General features: G+C 38.3%; 1 protein-coding gene across 4 annotated transcripts in view; it reads right to left on the reverse strand.

Moving 5' to 3' along the window:
• Nucleotides 1-10,996, reverse strand: part of ABCA9 (ATP binding cassette subfamily A member 9) — a 61,368-nt gene extending 50,372 nt beyond the window's left edge. For 3 of the 4 annotated variants that reach the window (XM_032429540.1, XM_032429539.1, XM_032429537.1), the window contains exons 1-6: nucleotides 10,699-10,996; nucleotides 9,633-9,741; nucleotides 5,314-5,415; nucleotides 3,357-3,564; nucleotides 1,164-1,328; nucleotides 496-599 (exon numbers count right to left, since the gene is read on the reverse strand). In XM_032429540.1, the coding sequence (XP_032285431.1) occupies nucleotides 496-599; nucleotides 1,164-1,328; nucleotides 3,357-3,564; nucleotides 5,314-5,409 (573 nt within the window). In that variant the 5' untranslated portion in view covers nucleotides 5,410-5,415; nucleotides 9,633-9,741; nucleotides 10,699-10,996. The remainder of the gene's footprint in view (nucleotides 1-495; nucleotides 600-1,163; nucleotides 1,329-3,356; nucleotides 3,565-5,313; nucleotides 5,416-9,632; nucleotides 9,742-10,698) is intronic. The other variant, XM_032429538.1, reaches the window with a different exon arrangement.
• Nucleotides 10,997-15,881: the final 4,885 nt, after the last annotated feature.

Below are 15,881 nucleotides of genomic sequence, written 5' to 3' on the forward strand. Positions count from 1 at the left end.
TTAAATATATATGTTCATCATAATCTGGCTCCTTGTGTTCCTGAAACACTCCAAGTTCTGTCCTGACTCCTTAAAACATTCCTATTTACCATCTTCACTAGACAAAATTTTACTCATGCTGGAAGGCACAACTGAAATGTTGCTTCAGTTACTCATCTTCCCTGATATTTCTCATCAGCGTATCTTCTGCTTCATTGTTAGCCTTGCACAGCATGTATAATTCCATGATAGAACCTCAACTTTTATTGTGACTTCATGTCCACATTTCTGTCCCCTCATTATCCAGGATCCCTGGAGAAAAGTACCTTTGTTCTACTTATTTCTTGATCCTCAGTGCTTAGTGTAATGGCTCACATATAGCAGTTGCTCAGTGGATTGTGCCAAATAAATTAAGTGACTCAATTAATTAAATGCTAAGGTAGGGCAATCCATTGTAGCACCACGCATCAAAATGTAATTTACAATGCAATTAGTTTTCTTTAACTTAATACTCACTTCTATGATAGCAGCGTTAATGGCAGCTTGAAAAGCTACAAAGCCTTTCTCCCAGAACACTGAACCTTCACATGTGATTTTTTCATCCATCACTTGACAATGAGCTTTCATAAAAGAAGAACATAACCATTTATGATGGGATGGGACGATCTTGGTATAGGGAAAATCAAAACTTCAAATGTTCCAAAATGCAGTACAAGTCCACAATAATACAGTGTACGGTAGGACTTCTCCGGTGAGGCTTGAAGAGCACACCCAAGAAGAATACACCAGAATTGCTTTATTAATGTTGTTAAGACCAGTTATTAATAATTTTTATTCAATCTATTATTCTCTCAGTTAGCCGAGAATGTTTTTTTGAGCTTTGTTCTTCTGCTGCTTTTGCCAAGAAAGCACTACATTTTTTTAAACATTTGGGAATCAATGAGCAAGAATCTTTCCTTCAGGTTATATTTAGAAGAAGCATAGGAATAATAGCAAATATAATTTCTTAATAAAACAATACACTTAAGAACACAGGCTTTCTTTAAATAAGAATGAATCTCATTTATGTTCAGGAATTAAGAGTACACCCAGCGTACGTTTGTGTGGACTTCAGGGATCACATGTGCCCTCTAGTGGCTAATGACATAATCGCGAAAAAAAACCCCTTCTAGTAGGAAAGTTACCTGAATGGTCTCTGTGTTCCTTCATCTTGGGGATTCTCCCTCCCCAGAAAAACTTCAAATGATATGAGAAGGTATCATTAAAGATGACTTTCACTGCATCTATAGAGTAGTTTAAATCCAAATCGTCCATACTTTTCTCATCCGGCCACCCCACGATTGTTCTTCCTGCCACGTGAAAGAAAGTAGCTAATAAGTAAGAAGAAAGTAGCTAATAAGTAAGATTTCTATGTGGTACAATGACGGCAGGCCATATTCAATTATGTTAAAGTTCTTTATTCACTAAAGGCAGGGCTGGTCCTAAATAAGAGACTCATACTATGGGGGAGTGTCTAAAATTCTAGATAAAATCAGAGTTAATGTGGCAATCACTTTTATCACAAACAGATTATGCCTTTCCAAATAAGCTTTTAAACCAATGATTTAAAGCATTGAATTTGGAATAATAGCAATACCACTATTATACCAGCAATATCCCTAGCAATACACAGACCTATCCAAATTTGAACTATATCCTACAATTATAATATGTACTTTCATGTGATAATGGTGTCAATGTGGCCAAACCTCCGAAGACAGCATAAAATTGTTAAATTTGGAGAATGTTTTCTCAAGATATCCAAAAAATACCATGTGAATTAATGACTGTTACTGACCAAACCCGGGCCACTTAAACCACGTAATTCCCTGCAGCCTGGATTCTGATGGATGCACGCTTCTAGTGCAATTTGACATGTTCCTAATCCCTGCATTTCCTGCAATCTGGCAGCGGCATCCAGAGGCTTAATCAGACTCTGGCTAATCCCTTTGGCAAGACTATATTTGGTGGTGTTTTCTTTCATCAGAGTGTCAGGATTTCTGATGATCTGGTGTTTGGAGATATTATTAGCAGCCATGGACACTTAGTGCCTAGATCCATTAACTCAATGGGAGTTTCAAAATGGTGATATTATATTGCCATCATTTGTTTTTTTTATTTATTAGTAGAAAGCATTTATAAAACAGTACTTTCCAGCATCTGTTCGATTATCCAATAGTACAGTTCATACAGGATAAATACTGGGTATCTTCCCTTCATATACAAATTTTCATAAGAAGAATGATTTTGTACCATCTTCCAAAAGCAATTTTTTTCTTTTAATACATTATGAAAGCCTGGATTTTATGTATGCATTAGACAAGTTTCATATCATTACACTTACTATTCTTGTTGAAGCTCAAAGTATGCCAACTTAGACCAGTGGGAGTCTCCTCAAGGTGACTGCTGAGTCCCTTTGACAGAACCTATTCATTATCACTGGCTTCCTAGCTATCGGGAATGACAACATATTTTTAAAAGATTATTTATTTGAGAGAGAGAGAGCGTGCAAGCATGGGGGGAGGGGCAGAGGAAGAGGGACAGAGAGTCTCAAGCAGACTCTGCACTGAGCACGGATCCTGATGCGGGGCTTGATCCCACAGCCCTGAGATTACTACCTGAGCCCAAACCAAGAGTCGGACGCTCAACCAACTGTGCCAACCAGGTGCCCTGACAATATTCTTTACCCTGTCAATTTCCTGTCCCAGACCTCTGCATCTCCTTTCCTCCAGGACTGAGACTCCTGGGTTTCCAAGACACAGGGGTGAGAGAAAAAGACTATTCCATAATTACTTATTTGGTATATCCCACTTTACATATGTAACAGCTTTGGAATAACAGTCCAACACTACTCTACCAGTACAGTAGCTGAAAATGGTTTCAGTTGCTTGCAGATTGGCCTACTCTTCTTTGCAGGGGGTACTGGCTTCCTCTAAAGGGGTTCTTCTCAGGACCATCAGATACCCCACTGCTCCCCTTCACTCTCCCAACACCCCAGAGAGAGATGCCATGTAGACTTGGTGGCTGTTGGTGCTTTTTCCCCACCCACTTATATTGTGGGATTTGGGGAAACACCTTACCACCTAGTTTTGTTGGTAACTATTGCCCATGATTTCTTGATTTAACTGTCTAATTTCTCTCTCAATTTTTTATATATTTGAAGAGATTTAAAAACCATACTGTCAGCACTGTGCAATATTTCCAGAATCTTCTCACTAGCATACATTTGAATAATGTTTCATTTCGATACGGGCTATAATGAAGATAATAGGAAATCCTAAAATAAATTTGTATGTTTTGCATATCAGGAAAACACCCAGAACTGCCAGAGAACATACCTTTCATGAATGGGGCTGAAGCCACTTTGTTCATGATCTCCTGGGTTGTTTTGGATTCAGGTGCAAATGCAATCACATAATTAGAATCATTAAAATTATCTACACGTCCCAGATTCATAGCAGGCAATTGAGGGAAGTCATTAACTTGATGTAAATTGGAGGAAAGTCGGTATGCAAACAATACTAGAAGAAATGAGAAAAACCATTCCTACACAGCAATGAGAGAAAAATGAAGCAGATCAATAGGTGCTCATCCACAGATAAATCATCCACAAACAACTTCAAACACGTACTTTTGTTATGTAGCATGGACCATTTTTTCCTCTCTCCCAGTTTCCCAGTGTTTCCGTTTTCTTTTGTCTTTTGATTAGCATATTTTGAAATATATGCATCATCCATCAAGAGAGAGTTGTGGCATTGATTCCAATTATGATTGAGAGTCTAAGTTTATCATACTTTAATGTGAGTGTTAGAGGCTAGATTGCTTCAGGAATGGCCCAGTGGTTTACAGTCATGCTTGCACCTGAGTGTCGATGATAGAGAAATGTTAGGTGTCATGAAATTGGTTTCCAGCTCTCATCAACGGGAGCAAGGTCCTACTTTTATCTGCTGCTGCTGTATATGAGGAAGAAGATCATCCCAAAATACTGCTCATAAAAAGAATTTAAAAAAATCTTTGTCATTGTGACAACATTCCGAAATTGGAAATGCAACAGAATGCATTTGAAATCTGGTATTAAGAAGAGACCCTATTACACACTTTTGATTCTAAACACCGGGTCTTTAAAAGAGGTATATATCTTATTTACCATCTGATCTTGTTTTAGTATGTGTGTTGCTCTATATCGAGATAGATCAATTGACAGATGTGATGCTTATATTAAAAACAGTTAAAAGGTTGCAAGTAACACATCTATGTAGGGTAGAATCCAACTTTTATATTTATACTTATATAATCTTTACTCCATGCTGGGATTTTTGTATGCTTTATTTACTGTCAATCCAAGAATTCAATACCTATTTGTTAAAACAACACAGACACACACACACAGTGTTCATAAAATGAAATATTAATATACTAACCCTTGAACGATGGGTATTTTATACGTGATTTTAACTTTTTTAATGTATTTTTCTCAATTTACTTAATTTTCTACACAAAGTACATCTGCTCATTCTTATTAGGAGAAACTAAGTATTGTCTTAATAGAAGCAAAAATTCAAAATGCCATTTTCTTTTTCTGCTTATATACCCATTATTTTTTCAAATTGACATTGTATCCTTAGTACAAGTGTGCAGAAGTGCTACAATTTGTCTTTTGAAGTTTTTTTTTTTAATTTTTGATTACTTGCTGGATTAATTCTGGGTTAAATTTGCTTCTTTCTTTGACTTTGACCCTGAACTTTTGTACCTATTCCTTCCTGAGTTTCTTTAAAAAAAAAAAAAAAAAAAAAGATTTTATTTATTTATTTGACAGAGAGAGACACAGTGAGAGAGAGAACACAAGCAGGGTGAGTGGGGGAGGGAGAAGCAGGCTCCCTGCTGAGCAGGGAGCCCGATGTGGGGCTTGATCCCAGAACCCTGGGATCATGACCTGAGCCAAAGGCAGACGCTTAACGGCTGAGCCACCCAGGCGCCCCCCTTCATGAGTTTCAAATGAGTTCAGATTTTAAGAATTACTATCTCTGCAATAAAAAGCATGGCTTTATTTTTCAGAGAGCTTCTGAATATCAATTACTTAAAGAATGCCTCTAGTCAGACATAAAATAATAATATATTTAAAGGACTTTCATTTAAGTTGTAGCAAAGTCCAGAATTTGGAAAATTTTCCAGGCTGTTAGTTAACAATAGAACATATATATGAAACATTAAATAATGAAGATAAACTGTTTGCAGTGTCCCCCAAAAAACATTTTCCTCTTCTAAATATGAGAAGACATAGGCTCTGAGCCATACCAACAAGGTCTCTCTCTTCATCCTCCATTTCTTCAGAAAGTTCTTGCCGAGGAGAGCCCACGTTTGCTGACCCACACTTATGTGCCTCTTGCTCATTCTGACCTGTTTATTTTAAAATAAAGAAGTAAAGGAAGTAAATGTGAAGGTCTGAAATAGGAAACATTGTGCAATCAAACCAAAAAGAAACATTGTAACAGCTATTTCCAATTGCATGTGTAGGAAAAGGAGCCAGAAGGCTAAAAACATATGAAGGGAAGTTCAAGTTAACTAACAAAATCAATTAGTTTAATCCTCATAATAAACCTTTGGGATAGATCCTATTATTCTCCCCATTTAAAAGATGAGGGATATGGACACATAGAGGCTGAGTGACTTGCCAAACACAGCTAATGGTGGCAGAATCAGATCTTTAACTTAGATGACCAAGTTCTAGAGACCTCACTTTTAACCACTATGCCAATGCTGTTTTCAAAATTTGTCCAAGGATTGCGCGGATCAATCCTCCATTTTGTGCAAGATCAGAGATTCTACCAGCATCCAGACAGGGGGTGAGGAGCTCAAGGAGGGATGCACTCAGACTACTTAGCCATGGGCTTTGGTCTGTCCAGTCATTATCAGGAGCCCCCAAATGCTGGAACATAAGGAAAGATTGATTACTCTCAAGAGGCAGAGAAAATATATGACCTTTCAAAAGAAACTTTATTACAATAAACAGAAGAAAAGTTTTCAAGTCTTCCATTTAATGACTATAATAAAATTCAAGAAGAAAGGTAAGAAGAAATGAAAAGCAAATTACATACTTAAAAGTCCCATTGAAGTCAGTAAAGAACATAAGATCTATGATATGGAGAAAAATTTCATAATCTTGCCAAATTTTCAAAGAAAATTAAAACTCATTTAAAAATGATGAGAGAGATAAAAAATACATGAAGTAGAAAGAAAAAAAGTAGGATCAAAAGGAAAGTATTTGGTAAAGAGATACCCCAAAAGAAGAAAAAACAGTTGGGAGAAAAATATACTGAAGAAAGTATATTGTAAAAAGCCCAATGGAAATTAATTTTTCAAGGTAGTTAGAAGACATGTATATTTCCCAAAAAGGCTCTCCAAGTACCAAATACAATGACAAAAAAGAACGGTATGTTTAAAATTAAAGGATAGAGGGAAAAGTTAGAATTAAGTTGCCAGGGTAGAGGTGGGGTCGTTCAGAAAGGAATGAGAAAACAGTTTATAATGGAACAAAAATCAGCCTGATATCTTCAAAGTGGAAGTGAAAAAGTGATTTGCCCATTTTCCTTTGAAAAATCTACCCAAAGGGACAAATACAAAGAACACTGAAGAAATATCTATTTGCAATAAAACTAGAATATAATTTAACCCCAAACCACAGATACTCCCCCACGAAATGTCAGTTAAATTATTAAGTTTTGCCTCAAGTTAAGGAATATACACAAAAAAGTTTGACTCTCCTGACCAAAATGTGCATATTAATCAAAGATTGAGAAAATTAACTGAATCTAAAATTATGAAGAAATCCCTGAAAACCACACAATATTCTCTCACTTGAAAGGACCTGCAGGGCTAATGGTCATGGCAGAAGCTTGGCATCTGGTTCCACCTCATGGAGTATCAGGGAGGTGATGAGAATGTGCATGAATACAATATCGTTGTTTTGTTCAAGTCCACAGCTGAGATATAGAAGAATGTGGAATATCTTTACACCAATGGTAAGAAACAACAGTAATCCAGACAAAATTAAAACCATATTTCCCATAGCACGAACAAAAAGCAATAGATGCAAGGAGACCTGATGAACTGAATTCTCAAGAAAGACAAGCCCATGATGGGTGCAAAGAGAGCACCCTTGTAGCTTCCATATCTGGGGCAAGCACCTCTTCTGGGTGTGGGCAGAGAGACAAGGTGCATCCACTGGAAAGGGTATTTGCAAAGATGAGGAGGGGAAAAAAAACAAACCTTAGGTGATGTATGGGTGGGATGCAAGAAGTAGAATCGAAAAGACTCTAAAATGCCAAGAATAAAAAACAGCCTACCCAATTTTTTCTTCACTCTACAGCCATGTTTGATTTTCTCACAAAAACTGAAAGAGGTGAAAAATGTCCTGAAAAATAGAAAGAACCTTTGAAGTTCTGTGCCTTCTCAAGCTGTTTAGATTCTGAGACCTTGCCAGAGTTGGACCCAGTGGTGTGAAGGTGCTCTTTGTTGGAAAAGTATGAGCAGAAAAATATAGTTATTGTGATAAGGTCTGTTGGGTAAAGAGGTATGTGTGGTGTCATTACAGACAAAGTTGATTCTTGCAAAATCGCGGGTCCCATTTTATTGCCAGTAGAAAAGAGCACCTAAAATAATTTTCAGATTCATGATGTCTGTTACTCCTGCATGCATATGAGTGGATAGGTGGGAGGTAGAAATAGGGAGAAAGGGAACGAACTCATGAATCAGGTAAATTTGCATTTGGAGTTCCTTGAACTGGAACCTCATTCTAATAGTATATTATTGGAGGTAATTTAGGCCTGATGATTTTCAGGTACCATGTTGCTCTGCTGTTCTCAGCGGAACAGTCATCCATTGCCTCCTACTTATGGGCTCAACCTTGGCCTTGGGGGTAATCCATGTAAGGGCTTAAGCTCACAGGGAGAGAGCGCTAGCCTTTAGGCTTACACACAGGTCTACCAGGCAGCCAGACTGTCAGTTTCCAATAAGTAGGCCCCGTCATCAGCAACTCTTTATAGAATTGTTTGCAGAGGACATTATATACAGAGAACCTATATAACAACAACAATTCAGGACTTAGCTGTCTAACAGCCATCAGATGGTCTCTTTCAAACCTAGTGAAGGCAGCAGATTCCAGATATAACCTTCAGTCTGGTAGTGGTAGCATGATGTAATTATTTATATGGTCATCTTAGTGCAGTCCAAGAATTACTAGTGTATCTCCCAGAATGAGTTTCATAATTGAATTGCAAGAAGTCTATCTCATGGGGCGCCTGGGTGGCTCAGTCGTGAAGCATCTGCCTTCAGCTCAGGTCATGATCTCAGGGTCCTGGGATCAAGCCCCACATCGGGCTCCCTGCTTGGCGGGAAGCCTGCTTCTCCCTCTCCCACTCCCCCTGCTTGTGTTCCCTCTCTCGCTGTGTTTCTTTCTGTCAAATAAATAAAATATTAAAAAAAAAAAAAAAAGAAGTCTATCTCATTATTTTCCCATCAGGAAGAAAAACAAAATTACTCTGAGACTTGTAAAACATAAATGCCCATGAATTATCTTAGTTGATAAGGAAAACATAAGGTGTAATCTTAATGAACAGAACCCAACATTGTAGGAGGGGAATTGGTCCAGGAAATGTTCTAAGCGTAATGGCTTAAGCTTTGGCACAAAGCTTGGAGCACAAGTCAATAAGACCTGGGTTTTGGGGGTCATTGTGTCTTCCTTTGGTGCCATTTTGAAGAGGGTTGCAAACTATAGAATTGCTATTGTCTCTTCCATCATATTACTAATAAGGTTGTTTCTGGCTACTAGATACATGACCTAATGCTGGTCTTATCCATGGGGCGAGAGCAAAGCCACGAATATGCTGGTCCCTACTGGTATTCAGGAGGCAGCTCAAATGGGAAGGTCACCAACTCAAGGCAGAGATAAAACCTAATCATTGTGTCTTGCAGGGAATATTGTGCATCTGCCATTTCAGTCTGAAAAGCAAGGAATAATTGAAGAGGAATAAGGCAGACAGAAGAATGGTCCCGTTCTAAGCCTGGAACTTGTGAATATATTACATTACATGACGAAGGAGAATTAAGGGAACAGATAGGAGTAAGTTTGCTAATCAACCGACTCTAAGTCAGGGAGATAATCCTGGGTTATCTAGGGGGACCCAATGTAATCACAAGAGTCCTGAAAAGTGGAAAAGAGAAGTAAAAAAGGCAGTCAGTGCAAGGTGCTGTTAAAAGGGTCAACCCGTTGCTGGCTTTGAAGATGGAGGAAGGCGGGCATAAGCTGAGGAAGACGGACAGCCTCTGGAAATGCTAGAAGGCAAGAAAACAGAACTCTCCCCCGCATCCTCCAGAAATGAATCCAAGGTGCACTGCCAGCACCTTGATTTTCGTCCGGTAAGACTCACGTCACACTTCTCACCTCCCAAACTGTAAGATGATAAATCTGTTTTGTTTTCAGCCATGAAGTTCACAGTCATCTGTTACAGCCGCAACAGAAAATTAACACAAGGAGCACAAAAGAAAGCGTGAAGACTGAGAATAAGACAAGGACGAGGGCTTTAGGATGTACAGAGTTGCATTTATGAGGTACCCACCTGTGGAACAAAAATTGTCCAGAACTGAACAAAGGGATTCAGAAGCTATGCGGCTGAGCTCCTGACCATAGTGCCATCCGAGCAGGCTGTGACGGCCTGGAGACCCCACCTCAAACAAAACCACGACATTACCAATTAAGAAATCAGTGCCCTGCTAAAACATGGTATCTGAGAGAGTTAAATATGTCGCCTACGTGCCTACTCTCCTTTCTTTCTGTGGAGGAATGCATGTGCTAGAAAGTATTATTGATGACTACAGAAGAATTAACATGATCTGTCACGATTGTGGTTATTTATTTCTGTTAAGACTGATTTTTTTTTTCCCCACTACACATCCTGATGTAAATGTCAGGGAGAAAAATTACTATTCACCAGAGGAGCACAAAACATCTAACTAGCTTAAATTGCTCTGAATAGGAAGTCGTGTGATCTAGAAATAAAAATGTGGCTATAAAAAGCCAGTCACTCCCCGCCAGATAGAATTCCTTGTATTCAGAAAATAAACACATTGCACAACAAATTAGATCAAGATTCCTATAAATGTAGTATGATAAATAAGGTCAATAAATATTGCCCTAAGTTTTCTTGATGAAAATGTTCTCAAGCCAGTTAAAACAATACAAAACTCGGAAAATCATGTGTCTCCCACTCACCCTCCCCCAGTGCTTACAAGTCCTCTAGCAGTAAAAGTGAAAACAAACAAAAAAGAATAACTAATTCTATTCACTTGGGAAACAGCCCATCATACTTGCAAAGAGGCAACATAAAGTTATATTCTTTTCAATTCACCCAATACCCTTTTAGATAATATATGCTATTTATCCAAACATACTTTAGTCCTGGGGTGAAAATGAAAAACAAAAACAAAAACAAACAGAAACCCACTTAGTTCTCCAACTGGTTTTTTAGCCATACAATATAAAATACTCAGATGATTTGGAAAATCAAAACAACTAATAATTTACTGCATTTACTAGTTCCCATCCAAATGTTTGGCATTCCCTATTTGAAGTTGTAAGTTATAGTTTTATATACAAAACAACCACAATTTTAGAGATTAACTTACTCTCAGGAAAGCTGGAGCAAGAATCTAGAAACAGTTCATCCACAGGTCTCTGCATGTCCTGGAGAAGAATTCACATTCCTTTTGGGTCACTACTACATCATGCTTTTAATTTCATGTTTATTGTGAATAGTTCCGTTTTAGAATGATTTCCGAAAAGGATTATGGTCTTAATTCAGCCAGGCTGCCAAAAACTCTCGGCTCATACCACATGGTGACTTCTTTGCTGTTTTCCATTTCTTTGTCTCCCCGCCAGCAACTCAGCAGGGAGTTTGTAGTTGCAGATGGCTGGCTGGACGTATCAAAACATTAGGAGCTATCAAACTAAAGAGAATCTAGTCTTTCTCAATTAGCTTTTTCATACAAGTCCCTAATGGGAGAGTTGGCCCCCGGGACAGTCTTTTTAAGGAAACATAAGTAAAGAGACAGTTCAGAGAAAAGCAGGGCGGAGAGAGGTAGAAAAAGAAAATATTTCTCAAAAAATGATAGCTATAAATATAAATCAGGTCAGAAAGTAACTCAAAACCCTCCAGTTGAGTTCTTAAAAACTAGGTATAGAAATATGGCACTGAAGCCATGTAATTTTTTCAGGGTAAAACCATGAACTCCGACTTTTTATCTGCATTTCAGTTGCATTGCATCCAAGCTAACTGCAGCATTTCTCTTGGAGTGCAAAGCAGGAGAATCCTTTGAGCAACATCATGTAAAATCACCTGCATTCCCAAGATCTACCGGCTTGTTCTTTCTGTAGCAAATCCCAGCAAACAAACCACTTTCTCTATAACCAACTGCTGGCTTTGAGTCTGTCCAGTTTTCCATATTTTTCAAGACACATTTTTTAAGAGGTAAGAGCTACCATTCTATCTTCTTTGAGCATTTCGTTTAAGTTGAAGACAAGGCAATTCCAAAACTTCTTGTAATTCATGGAGCTTGTTTTTGGCTGAAGAAGAAAAGTGAGAAAGGACCACTCTCTTTCTGCTCGCTGTCAGTAAGTCCGCTCCGTGCTTCTGCACTGTGATTTGCTTTCTGAATACACAACTGAAGGAGAAACTATGTGCTGTGCGTGCAATTCTTAAACCGAACGGACTCATCTGTGTCCCATTGTCTATGATAATCACATGAAATCTTCCTCACCTACTTCCCATCCCTCACGTTTATTCAATCATGTGTGCTCTTTTGCTAATTGTGAGTTCAGAAATTGCTCAGCAAGCAAAACAGAGGCAGATCAAACGCATTAATGCCCGAGACTGTCAGACTTAAAAAAACAAAAAAAAACTTCTGAGTGTTTCTGCATGTCTGCTGTCTTCTGCAGAAGATACAAAATTATCACATTTAATAACATCGCCAGTATTTTGTAAACAGAGACTGTAATTGAGGAAATGCTTTTCAGTAACTTTTTTCCTAGAAGAATTTTGAATCAAGGATGGAGCTTATACCTTCTGGCGCTAGTTGGCTTTTGGACCCTATTTTCTCTCTCTCTTTTTTTATCACTGAAGTAGAGTTGACACACAATGTTGCATCAGATTCAGGTGTACAATCTGCTGATTCAACAAGTCTATGTGTTAGGCTATGCTCACTATAAGGGTAGCTACCATCTGTCCATACAATGCTATTATAATACCACTGACTATTTTTCCCTAAGCTGTGCCTTTCATCCGCACAACTTATTCATTCCATAACTGGAAGCCTGTCCCTCCCACTCCCCTTTAGACACCATTCTTTTCCTTCAAAATGTCGGCTTCTTCCTTCTCATGTGCCACGTTGTAATCTCTGTACCACTGTAACAGAGCACTCTCATTAATCTTCTTTTCAACATTTCTTCGATGAAGCCGTATGTCTTCACTCTTCTAAATAAGCTTTAGAATCTGCTTGCCGATTAAAAAAAAAAAAATCATCCTGTTGGGATTTTAAAAATGGAATAGCACTGATTTTATGCAGAAGATAATTACTAAGCAACCACATAATGCACTTACGATGTGCAGGGCATGCTTAAATATTAGCACATTTAATCCACATAATAATCTGATTGAGTAGGCGCTGTTATAATCACCCCCACTTTACAGATGAGAAAAATGAAGCCCAGAGAGTTTGCCCAAATTCACACAGCTGGTGAGTAGCAGATCTTGGGTAAAATACTCAGACCCTCTCCAGTCTGTAGCTTAAGTAACAAATGCTATGATGTCTCATTTGTGTGTGTCTCTGTTCACTCAGTGATTCTCGCTTTAGGTACACACATTTTACAAATTTGCCTTGCCTTTGTCTTCATATATTCTGCAACAATATTCTCCAGGGCCGGAAGCCTTATAGATTTCATGTGGTGTGAAACAGTCCTTTGAATTCTTTCCCGGTTGCTTCTACAGGGTACTTAGCTCCGTAGACCCTCAGTGCTGTCTGCAAAAGCAGAAAGACATCCGATTTGCAAAGAAAGAAGAGTGGAGCCACCCAGCAGTGAGAGAGACTGAGAACATCTGGTGTTTCCCAAGAACTTTGCTGTTCTTGCTTTTTGTCCTTCCTCAGACCCAGCTGTGTGGCTGCAGTTGGGTTTTGGCAAATGCTCTCCCAAAATTTGTTTGTTTTTCTTTAAATATAAGAAACAAATTCTACTTGGTCCTGTTTTGTGCTCTCTCGCTGTCTTCTTGCATTGAAACATCCTTTGTATGATATATTCCTGCCCTCGATTTTTATTTGCATTTGCATTTCTCAGATATATTTTTACCTACCTCTGTCATCTGCCTACAGGATGTCTCTTGAAGAAGTATAACTTCATTTTTCTTTTCACCTAGTCTATAAATCTTCTCCTTTCTGTGAGAGATCTAAGTCACTGGAATAACCAACTCATTTTGTCCGGTCATCTCATTATACAGTATCCAAATTAAGCTTTCCTGTGGTTTCCCCATTTTTCCATTTCTACACTGATCATGTTTTTTTCTCTGTTCCTTATTTAGGTTCCCCTTGTCCTTTTCTCCTCTCCTGTGGAAAGCCCATGGGTGAGAACTTTCTAGTCTTTCATTCTACTAGTGATCACCCTCACATGTTGACAAACATACTTGAACCTGCCTTACTCTGGCAAGGGAAAAAAATTAGCCTAAGTCTCTTTCCCCTATGACCTGCTTATTTCCGAGTCCATATCCCATCCTATATGGGACAAGTCTGCCAGCATATTTGGCCTCGAAGCCCGAGCTCTACTCCTTACTAGTGATGCAATGCTGGGCAAGTGACTCACCTGGGAGCCTCAGTTTCCTCACCTGTAAGATACCGAGGATACAGTACTATGCAACAGGGTCTTTTAGGATTTGAAAATTTAGAATTTGGGGGTAGGATTAAAGGAAACAGCACATGTAAAGTATTTAGCATGGTACTGTGGTAGCAATTACACTCTCCGCAGCCTTGGCAAAACTGAAAATTATAGTTTTTTTTTAATTAAAGTATAATTAACATTCAGTATAATATTAGTTTCAGGTGTACACTATAATGATTCAATGGTTCTATCCATCACTCAGTGCTCATCACAGTAAATGTACTCTTAATCCCCTTTGTCTATTTCACCCATCCGACCCACCCACCTAGAAATTATAGGTATTTTAAAAAATTACTAATCTGATAAAAAAAATATGACTTCACATACATTTCTTAGGTTACTTGTGATGTCAAGCATATTTTAATGTAATTTCTGACCATTTGTAAATTGGCTAATAAATCTGTCCTTTCTTCTCGACGTATATTTCTGTCTACTCTATCATTCTGGATTTTTTGTTAATGCTTTTGTTTTTGAACACGACTGAAAATATCTTTATTTATTTAAAAATAATGTTATTGCCTTCTCACATCTGGTTTTGCTAATAAGCATGCTTATCTAACTCTGATTCTCATTAACTTAAGATATTTCGTTGTTCTTGCTGGGTTATTTTAGGATTTTCTCGTTAGTCGCAAATGCATTAAATTTCATGAAAATGTGCTTAGGTGTAGGTTTTGGTTTTGGTTTTGGTTTTGGTTTTGGTTTTTGGTCCTGCATGGCAGTCTGTGGCCACTTGCAATCAAAGAACTTGTTTGAAGTTCTTTGAAGAATAAAAAAAAAACACATTGTGCGTGTTTTTTTTAATTATTATGTTATGTTAATCACCATACATTACATCATTAGTTTTTGATGTAGTGTTCCATGTTCATTATTTGTGTATAACACCCAGTGCTCCATGCAGAACGTGCCCTCTTTAATACCCATCACCAGGCTAACCCATCCTCCTACCCCACTCCCCTCAAAAAAACCACAAAAAACAACAAAAAAAAAGAACTTGTGTTTTTTGTTTTGTTTTGTTTTGAAGTCCCGGGAAATTCTCAGCTAATGTTTTGGTCCGATACTGCTTCCCTTTTAGTCTTTCTATTCTTTTTTCCTGGAAATTTATTAGATATTCGAGACTGATTGTCTTTGTTTTACCTTCTTCCTATCTACTGTCTTAAAACTGGAAAGTAATCCATTTTCACACCACATAAATCTCTCCAATGTACAATTTTTATTATGTCACTCTGATTGCTGCCTTCACTTTGTCCTGGCTTCTTTCCAAAAGTACACAAGGCTTTTATCATCTGGTCACCACTCCTCTCCAGCCTGCCTTTGCCTTAACCCTTCCTCCAACTCCAGACATACTTAGACATGATTTTTGAAATTATTTTACTTTATTTTATTTTGAGAGAGAGAGAGAGGGAGCGCACGAGTTTGCAAGTGGAGGGGAGAAGTAGAGGGAGAGGGAGAGAGAATCTTAATCAGTCTCCATACCCAGCATGGAGCCCGATGAGGGGCTCGATCTCACAACCCTGAGATCAGGACCTGAACTGAAACCAAGAGTCGGACGCTTAACAAACCACGCCACCCAAGAACCCCTAATTTTTTTTAAACCAATGCATCATATTCTCATTTACCTCTGTTTGCTCTCCTGGAATTAACCCTTCCTCTGAACTAGCCTTCCCATAATGACCTTATAAATGATCATTGGAAGACCTAGTAGTTGTAAGTAATAATTAATAACTATCCTCCTAATTCTTACTTGTCCTTCAGGTCTTGGGTCTGACTTCTCCTCCCAGAGGAGCCTTCCTGGGCCTCGTACCATGTGAGTTAGATGCCCCTCTCAGGTGCTTCCAAGGCACCATGTACTGCTATGGTAGTATGTACTTCACCATACTTTAATCATTCT

Source organism: Phoca vitulina, unplaced genomic scaffold, assembly GCF_004348235.1.
Source record: "Phoca vitulina isolate PV1807 unplaced genomic scaffold, GSC_HSeal_1.0 scaffold41, whole genome shotgun sequence".
In the NCBI taxonomy this organism is placed as follows: domain Eukaryota; kingdom Metazoa; phylum Chordata; class Mammalia; order Carnivora; family Phocidae; genus Phoca; species Phoca vitulina.